We start from the raw sequence: 12538 nt of genomic DNA on the forward strand, positions 1-12538 counted from the left end.
CCTGACAAGGGTAACTGAGGAGGCAGTGAGGTGAGGCACCCTGTAGGACTTCCTACTTGCAAACAATGAAGAGCTGGTCAGGGATGAGAAGGTAGAGTTGAGGCTCCTGAGAGAGGGGAATAAGGCAAAGAGCAGGACTTCAGGAAAGCAGGCTTTGGCCTGACCTGCTTGGAAGAATCCCATGGGATACAGCCCTGCAGAGAAGAGGGGTGCAGAGAGCTGTTTGATGGTCAAGGGTCTCTTCTTTCAGCTCCAAAATGGTCCACCCTGACAGGCAGGAAGTCCTGCAGAGGTGGCAGGCGGAAGGCATGGATGAGAAAGGAGCTCCTCACTGAAACCAAGCATGAAGAGGAAACACAGAAAAGGTGGAAGCTGGATGACTCAAGAGTTCTGTGGTTCTGTGCTGGAGAGCCCTCTTTGCATGTGTGTGTCCTTGTCTGTGCACAGGGGGACGAGGGGATCCCAGGGCCAGGTTCTGGATAGACAGAGTGTCTAAGACAGCTTCCTGGAGGGATCCATACTGTCTGCGTTTCTATATAGGTATACATCTTACACTAACATCGTACAGCATACAAACAGCCCAACCCTTGTTTCCCTTTTTCCACTGACTATGGTTTTGCTTGGCTGACAGACCTCCCAGGGTCCCTTCCAGGATGAGTGATTGTGCATTTCCTTCCACCATGGGTCTTCCCTTGACGATACAGCATTGGTGGGGCAGCAGGGCCGGGTCAGTGCAGGGACAGGGCTGGCTCTGACAGGGGCCATGAAGCAGCTGCCGGGAGGTGACAGCAAGGACAGTTTACAAGGGAGAAATGTATATATAGAGTAACTTCATTGTTTTTAGGAAGGCAAGGCTCTGGCAAAGCTCAAGCTGTCGCTGGCAGAGGTCCCACAAAGTCAATCTGCACTTGTGCCTGTGGGCCTTCAATACGTTGTTGCTGGACTGGACTTCTACTCCAGTGTAACCTGCATTGGTCGTGGCACGTGACAGACAGTTCCTACACCAGCAATCTACACCCTTCTTCATGTTAGGCCACCACTCACTGTCCTTCACTCTGCTCTGGAAATTAATGCCATCCCAGCCAGCCCCAGTACAATCTCCACCACTTATTCCTACTATTTGCGTTATGCTCAGGACCTGTACTATCCAAGACATCCTTATCAACACCCGCTGCCCTCCTGTCCTTTGATATGTACACCGGCATCTGGAAGCCTCATGGTCACAAGTCTTGCTTCTCATGGTGTAGTTTAATACGCCCCAAATCACTGGATGGCCAGTAGGGCTGGGCACCAGCAGCCCAGGAGCATCCCAGAGGATGCTGAAGATAATCTGTTGTCACAGGCATTAATGAGCTGACTTGGGCTGCACTCCGTTACTCATAACAAAGGCAAAACTGGATGGGTATATCAGTGCTGAGGATAGCCACAGCTGCAATGACCGTGAGCTGGTGGAGAAGTAAGAGAAAGAGCAGAATCATTGCCCAGAATTGCCCAAAAGCAGATTCCAGCTGGTTCAGGAGCGGATTGATCTGACCTGCGTAAACTGAGTGGCTCTTCAGAACAAAGTTTCTGCGCTAACAGCGTTGGTGAGAAATGTGGTTTTGTGAATGACTACACAAAAATATGCTCCTAGAGTGAGAGAGCAACACCTGTGGTGTGCACACTTGGCGCTGCCAGTAAAATGAAAGAAGAAAATCATTGGAATTGATACCAAAAAATCATTAGACCTGGCAAAAAAAAATTTAAAGTTTAGAGAAAGCTGACTTTTCTTCAGTTATTGCCTAGATTTATTTTTGAGCTAGGTTTCAACTCATAACAAGATCCACATTCGGGTCTTGAATAATTTGGCCACGTAGAGAGTCTGTTTCTGCCTGAGATTCCCTGGGGTAGCTTGGAAACATGACACGGGACCTCCGGGGTCCCTTCTGGAGCATTAGCTGGTAACCACCAGAAAAACACCTCTGGACATATCAGTTGAAATAACTTCTTGCTCTCCACTGACTACAGAGGGAAGTCTAGACAACCTGATTGGTCATAGACATCTGCACTGAATTGTTTCATACAGAGTGAGACCACTCTCATCTATTTCTTCACCTAAACCAGTGTCACGCATCACATAGGGGATAAAAGGAAACGTGGTTTGTTGTCTAAGAACTCCTTTAGGAAGCCACTGTAACAGATATGTAAGATGAGCGCAAATGTAGTCATCCAAACCCAAGGTGTTTCAATGCTACTGGTCACTCTGCTCCCCTGTAGCAGGTGAGAAAGCTGGGCACCCGAATGTGACTTGCTGTGTGCAAAGAGTGAGGAGGGATATGCACAGTCCTGGGCAGGGACTCTTTTGAGGGGGGCACTGGGCTTTCTGCAAGACAGAAAATGATCTCTCTGAATGCTGTAGGCCTGACTAGCATCAGAAAATGTAAAAAAACCAAAAAAACAAAAATCCAAGAAACCCAGACACAAAACCAAAAAATAAAACCAACAGAGAAAATAAGAAAATGACCTAGAATGAAGAAAATGCTAAGCCTCTCAGATTCTTTGTGTTCTTATCCTCCTGGATTTGGTTTGGTTTGTATTAAAGTTGTATTTGCTCATCTTTGGTGATTTCATGTGCTGGGAAGGATGCAGTTCCAGGGACACAGATGCCTGGTGCCAGTGTAGATGCCCGGTGCCAGTGTAGATGCCCTGGCATCCTCTGCCCAGGCTCCATCTGCAGCTCCCGAGGGGCTCTGGTCTCTGATAACTGCCAGTCCCAGGCAAGCACCTCAGATACACTGGGGCCTCTAGAGGTGGCACTGGGTGCTTATGGTCAGACAGAGGAACTCAGCCTGAAAACCTAAGAAAATTTTTCAATATTAAAAAAAAAAAGAGCACCTTTTAATCAGCTGAAAAGGTTCAATACTTTCAATAAAATGTCAGTGTAATTTCTCTCATGCCAAAATGCCAGAATTTTCAGGATGTGTATTAATCGTGTGAGAAGATACATAGCTTTCCCCCTGTACTTGTGTTGTGGTTTAACCCCAGCCAGCAACTGTGAACCACACAGCCGCTCCCTCACTCCCCCCCAGTGGGGTGGGGGAGAGAATTGGAAGGGTGAAAGTCAGACAGCTCCTGGGTTGAGATAAGAACAGTTTAATAATTGAAGTAAGATAAAATAGAATGATAGTAGTAGTAGTAGTAGTAATAATAATAATAATATAATACAATAATAATGTACAAAGCAAGTGATACACGACACAATTGCTCACCACCCCCTGACTGATGCCCAGCCTGTTCCCGAGCAGCAATCCTTTCCCCCCCGGCCAACTCGCCCCAGTTATATACTGAGCATGACGTCATACGGTGTGGAATAGCCCTGGGGCCAATCTGGGTCAGCCCCCCTGGCTGTGCCCCCTCCCAGCTTCTTGTACGCCACGCAGAGCATGGGAAGCTGAAAAGTCCTTGACTGGTGTAAGCACTACTTAGCAACAACTAAAACATCAGTGTCTTATCAACATTATTCTCATCCTAAATCCAAAACGCAGCACTATACCAGCTACTAAGAAGAAAATTAACTCTATCCCAGCTGAAACCAGGACAACTTGCCTTGCTACTACTCTCTGTATTATATTGTGCATTTCATCTCCCTAATGTTTCAGGTATTTCCACCTGTCCTGACTAAAGTGATCATGTCTGAAGTCACCTTTCCAGCAGACTAACTGGACTTATGCACTTTCCATTGTTCTCCAGGTTCCCCTTCCTCTGCCTCTGTGACCATTCAGATACCTCTCACCCATCCAGTTGCTACTTTGAACTTTTCTTTCAGTAGTCGGCCTAGCTGTCTCTATGGCTAGCTCTTGAATTATAATTCTATTTATCATTTCCTGCCTCTCTAAAACATCTCTTGTCTGGTTACCCCTTGTGAAAAGCGAACCTCTTTGGAGGCAGCTTGGACTTACCATAGAGTGAAGGTGTGTTTCATTGTTTATCATGTCGTACTTTTGGTTGCTTGGGTTTTTTTAACAATTAGGAAAAACCCTTCTGTGCCTCTTTGCAGCCAGTTCTCTTCTGGAGAAGTCTGATGTAAGGAAAAGTGACCTAAGTCCCAGGCGGTGAAGGAGAGCAATGGTGGGGTTGGGGAGATGAGGAGCACAGATGCCCATACAGTGCTGGACCTCAAGGGACTGCTTTTCCTCCTGGTCGAGACCTCCTTAGGAGACCCTGGATCATAATCAACTGGAGAATGCTGCTATCACGTCTTCAAAGTTGTCATTGAAATCTTTCTCTTTAACTCCTCTCCTGAAACCCCTCTAATTAGCTGGACAAGACTTGATGAAGATGATGGAAGAGACATGACTCCTTAGGCCTTTCTTCATTTTAATGAGCCCCATGGTGTATTTGGTGCTCTGCGTCCACGAACTTCTGATACTGAGAGGAGACAGAAGTAATCTCTCAAGAAGTCAAAGTCAGAAGCAAAACCCAAGGTGTCTTGAAGCATTAATGGGCCCCACTGAGGGCCATTACTGACAAAGCCTCCTCATGGACTTGTCAGAGCAGATAACTGGAGGCTGTGATTACGGGTAGGCAAAGGCACTGTGCAGGTGGCTCTGATGTGAGTCAAGCCTTGGTTGACTTGATGCAGCAGAAAGGCCAAGTGCTGACCTCCAGCCTGTGGGAAGGGAGATCCTGTCCCTCACAGAGCTCAGGGCTCTTCCTGGGGCAGGGTGATGTGGGATGTGCAATGCTTAGTGAAGGACAAGAGTATGGCAGTGGCCGGCCTTCCCAGGGGCTGCAAGGAGACAATAAGGCCCCAGTGCCATGAGAGCAACCTGTCTCCTCATAGATGTCGGTAGCACAGACAGCTGCCATGGCCAAGGGGACAAAGACCTCAAGCACATGCAGGCAGGATCCAAGCTTTTTGGGAAGGAAAGGAGAGGGAGCTGCCCTTTACCTGAGAGGTCAGCAGGAATGCATGGAGCTCTGCCTTGGGATGGGTAATGAGCTAGCTAGGAGCTTATGGGTCAGGATTAGCAGGCAGACCAGCATCGCTGATGTTGTGCCTGGTACAGAGCACCTGAGCAGGAAGCACCAGAGGAGGCCTTCTTGAGGCAACAGGCAGAAACCTCACATTCACAGGCCCTGGTCTGCATGAGGACTTGAACCACCCTGATATTTGCTGGAAGGACAACAGGGCAGGATGCATGCAATCCAGGCCGTTTCTGGAGACCATGAACGATAACTTCCCAAGACTGCAGAGAATGGGCTTGGAAAGCCAAAGCCCACCTGAAGTTGCACCTGTGGAGGAATTTGAAGAACAAGAGCAGCTTCTACAGTGACATCAGCAGCAAAAGGCAGGCTGGGAAAAAACACGGGCCTGCTGCTAAATGGGGCTGGGGCTGTAGTGACAGAGGATGCAGAAAGGGCCAAGGCACCCAGTGCCTTCTTGGTGAGACCGGCCTTCAGGAATCCCAGGCCCCTGAGACCAGAGGGCAAGTCTGGTGGAGGAGGATCAGGTTAGGGAACCTTTAGACAAACCAGATATAAACAAGGCCATGGGAGCTGACAAGATGTGCTCGTGAGGGCTGAGGGACCTGGCCAATGTCATTGTGAAGCCACTCTTGGTCACCTTTGAAAGGTCCCATGGCTTTTGGGTGAGACTTGTGAGGACTGGAAGAAAGCGTATGTCACTCCTGTCTTCAAGGAGGACGAGCAGGAGGAGCTGTGGAGCTGCTCAGCCAGGCTCCCATAACACCCTCCTAGACCAAGAATGGACTAGAGAAGTGGAAAGTGAGGGGAATGGCAAACTGCCTGACTTGCTGGGCTCACGGCTCTTGTGACCAGCAACACAAACTCCAGCGGGAGGCAAGTCCCTCATGGTGTTCCCCAGGGTCCAATATTAGGGCCAATACTGTTTCATCTCTTACTGGTCTGGAGGATGAGACCGAGGGCACCCTCAGGGAGTTAACAGATGACAGGATACTGGGAGGAGTGGCTGATAAACCAGAGGGTTGCACTGGGATTCCGAGGGACCTCAACAGGCTGGAGAAGTGGTTCAGAGGAGATCCTTTTGAAGTTCCACAAAGGGAAGAGCAAGGTCCTTTACAGAATAGGACCTCCAGGTCCTGGTGGACAAGAAGTGCGACATCAGCCAGCAATGTGCCAGCAATGTGTATAGAAGGCAATCAGCATCCTTGGCTGCATTAGGAAGGGCAGCAGGCAGAGGCAGGTGATCCCTCCCCCTCTCCTCAGCACTGGTGAGGCAATACCTGGAGTGCTGGGTCCAGTTCGGGTCTCCTCAGTGCAATGAAATTGAGAACTTGCAGAAACAAGTCTGGCTTTGGGCCATGAAGATGACTGAGGACCAGAGCATCTTTCACATGAAGAGAGGCTGAGAGAGCTGGGACTGTTCAGCCTAGAGAAGAGAAGGCTCGGGGGAATCTCATTAAAGTGTAAAAAAACCTGATGGGAGGGAGTGAAGAAGAGGGATCCAGACTCTTCTCAGTGGTACCCAGTGACAGAAAAAAAAGATGAAACCCCATGAAATTCCATCTGAACACAAGACAACACTTGTTTAAAATGTGAGGGAGGTCAAACACTGGATCAGGTTTCCCAGAGAGTCTCCATCCTTGGAAATATTCACAACCCAGCTGGACCCAATGGCTTTTGGCAACCTGCCCTAGCTGACCCTGCTTTGAGCAAGGCTGCTGGACTAGGTGACCTCCAGAGATCCTTTCCAACCCCAACTATTCTGTGATTCTCTGGGTCTGTAATGCCTGGCAGGGTTTCTGAGAACTTTTCTGTAGTATCCCCACACCAACGGGACTCCTGGTGTCCCTTGGAGCAGAGCCTCCTCCTGAGGATGATCTCCCTCACCTTGTAACCCTGAGGACAGGGTGAAACAGTGATTATAAATGGCAGCAATGCCTCAACATGCAGCAGTGTCCCCTACCCCTGAGTCCATGTCCAGCCCCTTCTTCCTTCAGGATTTGAGTCAGAAGGGACATCTGAAGGTCTGCTCTGAGCAGACCTGTTAAATCAGGGAGGTCAGTGCTTTCTCCAGCTGAGTTTTGAAAACCTCTGTGCCCCTGATCCACTCTTTATCAACTATCGTGGTGATATATGTATATACAGATGTTTAAAAAACTCTCTCTATATGTGTGTTTATGAGTATATAGATGTATTTATTTTTTTCCTTCCTTAACCTGATAAGAAATTCCCCTTACTGCTGCTTGTCTTTATGGTCTCTTGTCCCTTCCTTCCCTTCATGATCTCCAGCCAGATCATCACACGTACTCAGACCAAGGAGAATCACAACCTCCTCTCCAAGCACAGCCTCACTAGGACCCTCTGGAACCATGCAGGCAGGCTGGGGTGGCCAGATCCAAGCAGAGACATGCCCTACAGAAGGACTGTGGTAGTGAATGGGAGCTGGTGCTGGGGCAGAGCAAGGGGCCATGGAGGACATCAGAGACGACCTCCAGCAGCTCCCCTTCAACCAAGGCAGGGAGTAATGCACCCAGTGGTGCTCCTGAGAGAGGATGGTGACACAGGGAAAGAGGCACCAGGGGCTGCGGTGCAGGGAACCGATGCTTGCCTCTGTGTCTTGGGCCTCCTGGAAGCGGTGCCAGGGGCTGCACCCCCAAGGCACCCCCAAGCCTGCGAGCAGCAGTGAGTGCTCTCCTGACTGTGGGGAGCTGCTCTGGCTTCAGAGAGTCTGCTGGCAGAGCTGGAGCTGTTGGAGCTCACCCTTCCCCTCCAGTACTATGACTGGGGTGACAGCCCTGCCTGTTTGAGGGTCATTGTGAGGGTCATTTGGGGTCCTGGCAGTATGAGAGCTTCCTGGAGCATCATGGCTCTTGTTGTCATTCCCATCCAATCCCTGCACCAGCGCAGCTCTGCTGCCACACAGCCCAGCTGTGCAGGCATCAATGGGGCAGGGTGCATTTGCAGGTGGGAAAACTTCCTCCTGGTACGGTCTGCCCAATAGACCTCAGTGCCACATCCCTCTGCAGCCCTCCTGCTTTGGCAGCCCTCCCCAGCGCTGGTCCCTGCCCAGACTTGGCTGTGTCCCGTGCAGGGGTTCATAGACAGGGGTCTGCCGGGGTCTGGGCATGTGTGAGTTGGGGAAGGGCTGGATGTTCTCCCAGTGTAGGCGGAGCCGGTCACATTTAAATGATCAGCCCACACCTGGACCATGGTGAATGGCCAGGGCTGGAAAACACAAAGGGTCAGGATTGGGGGTGACTCTGGGGCCAGCATATGCGCTGGGGGAGACTGTCTCAAGGGCATGTGCTGGGCACAGGGACTGAGGGACAACAGCAAACTCACGGGGTCATGCTTCCTTCAGCGCAAGCCCCGACAAAGGTTCCCAGCCTCCCTTTCAATGCCACGCTTCAGGAGGAACCATGGCACTAAGGGGTGGGGAGTGAGGGATGCCAATTCTGCTTCATCCACTTCCCAGACCTCATGGAGCACCAGGACAGAAAGGACTTCTGGCTCTGCACCGTGAGCATGCTTTAGGGTAACCACAGTCTGGGCACTGCTGCTGATGGGCGCAATGCCAGAATTTGTCTCCCCCAGGCAATTTCCAGCCCACATCAGCTGCCACCCGAATTTTCCCCACCTCTCCTCTGATGCAGCTGGACGTTTCCTGGCCCCCTCCCCATGCTCCCTGCAGGGCCTTGACCTGGATGGGGATCGCTACCGCTAATCTGCCTCCCTGGGGGTCTCTGAATGTGGCAGGTGCTTGAAGGGACTGTGGTGCTTCCCCAAGGACAGTAGGTGTGTTCATTAGGGCCCGAGGGTGACAAGAATCACTCTCCAGTCTTCCTTTTTTGTACCTGCTTGGTGCCCACTGCCTCCCCTGGGACTGCAGAGTCCTCGTTCCCCTACAGATCCCTGGGTTTAGCACTTGCCCTTTGGGCGACTCCATTGTGGGGGACCTCTCACTTTGTGGGGCTCATGTCACTGCCCACCCCAAGCACACGCTGTCCAGGGAGATGCCCCAGGCTCCCCAGGCAACTCCAGACTCCCATCCTTAAGGACATCGCCTGCCATATCTGGAAGCCCTGGGATGTGTCCCCCACGTGGGACAGCCCTGCATATGTACCTCGGTGACCATTCACCATCTGCACTGTAACTAGAAACTTGAATCCAAACCTTGCTCTCTAACAGGTCGCAACATGACATTGAGCTCTTTGCTCCTGAGTCCAGGGAGCAACAGGCGCTTTTGGGGTGCAGTTGCTCATGACCACTCTTGGCAACAGCTTTGGAAGAGAAGTCGAGGCTTCAGGCACTGCACTGGGGAGAAGCCATTAATTAAACAGCTGCTATGAGAGAGTCAGCACTGACCCAGTGGTAGCCATACATAAATACATGCTACAGGCAAGACAGAGAAAGCGCAATGAAGCAATAATGATAATGATGATAATGATAATTATAGTTATAAACATAGTGATGTTAATGATAACAGAAAACCTCACAAAGTGAAGTCCTAGAATGGTTTACCGTGGGAGTTATTTGTGGAGACGAACAGGAAGTTTATGCCTCCAGAAAAAAGCCCTTGAAATCACTTTCCTCAAGACGTCTTTGAGCTCCTGGTTCCTCATGCTGTAGATGAGGGGGTTCACTGCTGGAGACACCACTGAGTACAGCACTGCCATCAACAGATCCAAGGATTGGGAGGAGATGGAGGGGGACTTCAGGTAGGCAAACATTACAGTGCTGACAAAGAGGGAGACCACAGCCAGGTGAGGGAGGCACGTGGAAAAGGCTTTGTGGCGTCCCTGTTTAGAGGGGATCCTCAGCACGGCCCTGAAGATCTGCACATAGGACACCACAAGGAAAACAAAACACCCAAAGATTAAAGAGGCACTAACCACAAGAAGCCCCACTTCCCTGAGGTAGGCATCTGAGCAAGAGAGCCTGAGGATGTGGGGGATTTCACAGAAGAACTGGTCCAGGACATTGCCTTGGTAGAGGGGTAAGGAAAATGTATTGGCCGTGTGCAGGAGAGCATTGAGAAACCCAGTGCCCCAGGCAACTGCTGCCATGTGGACACAAGCTCTGCTGCCCAGCAGGGTCCCGTAGTGCAGGGGTTTGCAGATGGCCACATAGCGGTCATAGGACATGACAGTTAGGAGACAATACTCTGCTGAAATGAAGAAGATTAAAAAAAAGAGCTGTGCAGCACATCCCAAGTAGGAGATGTCCCTGGTGTCCCACAGGGAATTGGCCATGACTTTGGGGAGAGTAGTGGAGATGGAGGCCAGGTCAAGGAGGGAGAGGTTGAGGAGGAAGAAGTACATGGGGGTGTGGAGGTGGTGGTCGCAGGCTATGGCGGTGATGATGAGGCCGTTGCCCAGGAGGGCAGCCAGGTAGATGGCCAGGAAGAGCCAGAAGGTCAGGAGCTGCAGCTCCCGCGTGTCTGCGAATGCCGGGAGGAGGAACTGGGTGATGGAGCTGCCATTGGACATTTGCTTCCTCTGGGCACTGGGCACTGTCCAAAAAGGAATAGACAGCGACAGGTTAGGAGAATCTTCTCTCGAAAATCCCATGCCATTTCTCATTGAAATCCCCCTCCCTGAGCTGAATGAGGAATGAGTCAGCTCAGTCCCCAACCCTGTCAACTGAATGATATGGCACCTCACAGTTGTAAATACAGCTTGGGCATCTAGTTCCCATGAAGACACCTCCATTGAAGGACCCCCAGTCATAATTAGAAGAGAAGCTGACTTGCAGCCCCACCTCAACCCCAGAGAACAAGAGCATCACTGACAGGGAGGGAATCAAGGAAGGATACTGCTATGCTCCAAAAAAAAAAAAACAAAGAATGAAGCAAGGAGAGGAAGGCAGAGAGGCATGCAGGGAAGCCTTCTCCATACCCAGCTGTGCTCTCCACCTCACAGACACAAGCACACATCAATATTAATTGTAGGACCCATGTGCTTCTTTTCTGGAGGTCCAGCTGTGCAGGAGGTAACTCCTGCCCTGGACCCTGTGGCCTTGGGGACAGAGGCTCTTCTGGGTGGGAGAGGAGACCAGGGAGTTGCTCCAGGGAAGGCATCTGCAGTGCAGGGGATGGCAGAGAGGTGCCTGAATCCCCACCTTCCCATGGCACTTCTGGGAGCAGATCCCTTTCACTCCCTGCCCACGTCTCTGGTGCCTGGAGCTGTCCCTGCCAGGGGCTGGTTCTCTGTCCCCACATCTCCTCCCTGTCCCTGCTCAAACAGCCAGTCCCCCCCACTGTGTGCTCAGCTCTGCCCTGCAGACCCCTCCTGGCAGCAGGGCACTGTCCAGGGGCATCTCTGTGCCTGCAGGGGCTGAGGAGCAGCTCAGACAAGTGCTAAGGAGAACTGGGGTCTCCATGCCTTTTCCACAAGGCAGAAGGAAATTCCCATCTCCCACTGCCCACCCAGCCACTTCTCCTTCGGGTAAATGCTGCCTCAATGTCCTTCTTCAAAAGGACCCTCTGCAAATGTCCTGGGGATGATCTGGAGCTGTGAGCAGCCCTGGCCCATGCAGCACCCTCTCAACAGCAGAACCTGACGAGGGTTGCTGCTTCCACCCACAGCTTCTCCCTAGATTGCCATGAGCAGCTCCCTGGGCAGGCTGAGAGCTGACCCTGGCAGGCGGCAGGGTCCCTGCCCCAGCACAGAATCACTGCTCTGGAGGACACCCCTCTCCACTGCACCAACCATGGGATGTGCCAGCTCTAGGAGATCCCTCCAGGATACTCAAGTGCATTGCCCTGCAGCCAGAGCCTTACCGTGTCAAGGGCTGTGGAGATTTCTGCTCCCATGAGCTCTGTGCACCTTCCCACTCACGTCTGCCTTTAACCTCTCTCTGCCTGGCTCCTCTCCCCTCAGTGCCTGCAGGCAGTGCCCTCAGCCCTGCTGCGCTTTGCAGAGGAGCTGCTCCTGGGCAGAGCTGTCTCTCTGCAGGGCTGCCCACTTGCCAGCAGCTCCCTCCAGCCCAGGAGCCCAGCCCAGCTCAGCAGCAGAGGCCCAGCCCAAGGCAGCACTTTCTCTGCCCCTCTGGGCTCCCTCCAGGTGTCCCTGGGGCTCCAGGGGAACCTGCTGTGAAACAGGCTGAAGGAATCACTCATGTTCCCCCTCTCAGCTGGGGAGAGACACTCCTTTCCAGCTGTGTCATTTCTGTCAGAGTTAGGTCTAAGAATCGCCTTTTTTTGTTCGGGTATGAGACCAGTCACCCAGACAGGGACAGGGCAGCTGCTCACTTTAATGGCCAAATACCGGCCTGTGGTGCTAGCTCAGATGCCAAAGCTGCCCAGCACAAGGGCATCTGACGAGGGCGTCTTAGGACCTATCGGACAGCAATCCCCGTTCAGAGCTGGTCACTAACAGACACCTCTAATGGCATCTCAGACAGATTTGGGGCTTAGGAGCAAGTGATTGAATGCCACCACTGCAGGGAGGCAGTGCCTGTCCCACGTGTAGCCATTAGATGCATGGGGCAGTGTATGAGTATGAGGCACACCACAGCAGGGTCTCCACTCATGTGCCAACACTTTCAAATGCTGCTGAATCTTCTTACCCCC

The 12538-nt window shown here is 51.7% G+C and overlaps 1 protein-coding gene across 1 annotated transcript; it reads right to left on the reverse strand.

The window, feature by feature from the left end:
- Positions 1–9494: 9494 nt before the first annotated feature.
- On the reverse strand, positions 9495–10454 carry LOC148052415 (olfactory receptor 14A16-like). The gene has a single exon (XM_087730118.1). It carries the CDS (start codon positions 10452–10454, stop codon positions 9495–9497), a length of 960 nt encoding a protein of 319 aa, XP_087586244.1.
- Between the last annotated feature and the right edge of the window lie 2084 nt (positions 10455–12538).

The sequence above is a fragment of the Nipponia nippon genome, unplaced genomic scaffold (genome assembly GCF_047370975.1).
Source record: "Nipponia nippon isolate SJK-2023a ecotype South Korea unplaced genomic scaffold, ASM4737097v1 scaffold_48, whole genome shotgun sequence".
In the NCBI taxonomy this organism is placed as follows: domain Eukaryota; kingdom Metazoa; phylum Chordata; class Aves; order Pelecaniformes; family Threskiornithidae; genus Nipponia; species Nipponia nippon.

Excerpts from the sequence above, each read along its gene's own strand:
- LOC148052415 (XM_087730118.1), bottom strand. The coding sequence starts at position 10,454 with ATGTCCAATGGCAGCTCCATCACCCAGTTCCTCCTCCCGGCATTCGCA.